General features: G+C 31.9%; 1 protein-coding gene across 2 annotated transcripts in view; it reads left to right on the top strand.

The window, feature by feature from the left end:
• LOC104741130 (tetratricopeptide repeat protein 38-like) overlaps positions 1914-2947 on the top strand; it is a 5168-nt gene continuing 4134 nt past the window's right edge. Inside the window, exons 1-2 of one of the 2 annotated variants that reach the window (XM_019235344.1) lie at positions 1914-2071; positions 2592-2711. In XM_019235344.1, the coding sequence (XP_019090889.1) occupies positions 2012-2071; positions 2592-2711 (180 nt within the window). In that variant the 5' untranslated portion in view covers positions 1914-2011. The remainder of the gene's footprint in view (positions 2072-2591; positions 2712-2947) is intronic. The other variant, XM_010461914.2, reaches the window with a different exon arrangement.

Below are 2947 nucleotides of genomic sequence, written 5' to 3' on the forward strand. Positions count from 1 at the left end.
TTTGAGAGCAGCAAAGGTGTGAGCTTCCGGCAGCGTTGCCGGGTCAAACTCCATTGAGAGTTTGAGACAATGACACGTGGCTATCCTCTCTCGATTAAATTGCTGTCACTTTATTTTAGTCGGCCAGCACTTAGGACCATGTAATGGGCCTATCCAGCCCAATATAAGAGTAAGCCTTCTCAATCTTCTAAAGACTATGCAAAGTGAGGTACATGAGCTTTGGATTATGCAGCATATAATGTAGTTGGGACGGAGCAGGTTACTTTTTTCCCCTAACTATATGATTCATGTATTAGACAATGTCTATAGTAGTAGTCTAGAAAATTCAAGTTCAAGAAACTTTCACTAAAACAAAACTTCATCACTATCCAATTCATCTTCATGCCATTTGTTCGTGTTTGCACTTATGGAATGGAGCCTAAGTAAAGATTAGATATAAAGAAGTAGATTCATTCCTAATCTCTTTACTAATATAATATGATTTCGAAATGAACAGTCAGCAATAGTTATATATAAGACACTTTTCTGCATAACCACTTTGAGATTCGGCTATACCTATACTAGAATTAAGGTCGTCTATCAGGTTGTCTACACACGGTGACGTCCCCTTGAAGAAGCAAGTTACCATTTAAAATCTTCTGGAACCGAAGCAAACTTAGCTGCGAATTTAAGTATTATGATAATAATGAAACTTAGAACGATTAAACTTAGAGATTTATAAAGAATTGACTAAACTTAGAAATTTGGAAATCAATAAAATTGTCTTTATTTTGTCGTTTATCCATTTTTTTCTACACAAAGAATAACGCATAAATCCGACGCAGCAGGCAGTAGAGTGAGATAAGATTGAGGTTTGAGGAGACCTGACAACCCCATGATAAGCTAATTAGAAAGATATTATATTTTTTCTTCTTATTTTGTTTGAAGGTGTACAAAGAGGATAATAATAGCCAAACATGCATGTACTTCTTCAATAGAGATAAGGAGACGTGACTTTTAAAACCCTGAAGATCTTTTGTTATTTTGGCCACAATATTAGGTTAACTGTATATCTGACGTTACATTGCTATCCGTAAGCCTTACAAGAAATTTGGTATCAAACACGCTTTTAAAAAAATAAAAGTATATAGAGTATAAAAGAAGAGAAAATAATTTCTTTGTAATTAATTAGTTGATAAAGTAAAAACTTCTTTTTAAAATTATCATCAAAAGAAAAAGAGAGGTTAGTTTTTAAAAATTACCAAAAAAATAAAAAGGTTGGCAGCGACAAACTTGTTTTGTCGAATGCTACATACAGTATAAATTAAAGGAAATAGATCGGATGTTCACCTCGATAAATGAATCTTCTCCTAGTGTGAACTTTGAATAAATAAGTCTATTTACCCTTAATTATCTTATAAAAGATGTGGTGTGAAAGGAAGATGGGGGAAAAACAAGAAACTAAATAAAAAATGATAAAATACTATTGCAACTCATTTTCTGAAACCAAATTAAACTTAGCAACTATGTTAATGTTACAAGAGTAATATGATAATATTTAATGTTATAAAAAGAAAATAAAATAAAAACTGAAAAGATTATAGAAAATAAATGAATTGAACAATTCTCTGTTTCTGAAGGGATTGGAACTCCAGTTAACATTTTCATATGATGTGCTGGGGATGGGGTTGGGGTTGCTTTGGAGAGTTTTGGATAGTGTCAAGGTTTTGTTTTGCAAGTAATTGTTATTTATTTTATTTGTAAAAGTATATGTAGGATACGACCAACACATGTGAGTCCAGATATATTCCTACGTTATTTGTGATATAACAAGTCTTATATCAAAATAAAAAGTTAGGAAATTTCTAAAGAAATGTTGAATTTTCCTTCGAATATCCCACGAACCTATTACCCCTATATATATACCACCTTCCTCTCTGTCCCATTCTATGTTAATAAGGTACTCAACGAAATCCTCATCTAAAGTTTCTGTCAAATCCATATTTTGGTTATCTTCCCGATCGACTGATCAATGAAGGCTTCATGTTGTGTTAGCGTTACTCAGGACGTGTCCATGTCTTTCAAATACATGGTACGTGATCTTTCTTCTTCGGTTACGAGATACTTATGTAATTATGCTCATGTTTTTTGCCTATTTCATTTGCCTTCTCGTTTATTTCTTTAAATCCTTCGGCTATACGAAAATATAATAGATGCATGCATATGAACAAAATGCAATTTGTATATGGGGATTATCTTTATTTTCACGGTTAGCTTAAGTCCTTTTTTTTTTTTTTTGTCATCTTGTAATCTTCTGGTTTAGGCTAAAGTACCTTTTACATTTTGCTATTAATCTTTGGTACCATGCTAATATAATTTGGTTTAAAGTATAATTATAAACCGATTCATTTCAGTATTTGTATAATTTAAAAACCACATATAAATTTAAACCAAACTAATATACAAAAAAACTAAAGTTTATTTTAGAAATAATTAAATAATAATTGATTAAAACTTGCAAGTCAAAACCAAAATTATTATCACTCTGTTCTGTATCGATTAGCCTCACTCGCAAACTCTGTTTTCGTATCTCTCTTTATTGTGTAACACAGAGAGAAGACGAAAGTCAAATTCAGGAAAGGGGAAAAGGAAGCAGATTTGTTTACTGGGGTTATGAGGTCAATACCTCTTCAGATGATTGCATCGCTGCCATTAACTCCTATTCTCACCAGGTCCGTTACATTAGTGTTGTCTTTGTGTTACAACTACTTCTATGGGGTTGGATTAATTCTTTTGACGATTCGATGTTGTGGGCTCTTTTGTTTTTCGTAAAATTTTCTCCTTTTGAATCTGTCAAAGAGGATTGATTGCTGTGTCGATTCGAGGCTTTCCATTTACAATTGTTTTGCTTAAAGATGATAATTTTAGGTTTCAAGTTGTGTTTTTTTTTTTTTTTTTTTTTTTTTTT

Source organism: Camelina sativa, chromosome 14, assembly GCF_000633955.1.
Source record: "Camelina sativa cultivar DH55 chromosome 14, Cs, whole genome shotgun sequence".
Classification (NCBI taxonomy): domain Eukaryota; kingdom Viridiplantae; phylum Streptophyta; class Magnoliopsida; order Brassicales; family Brassicaceae; genus Camelina; species Camelina sativa.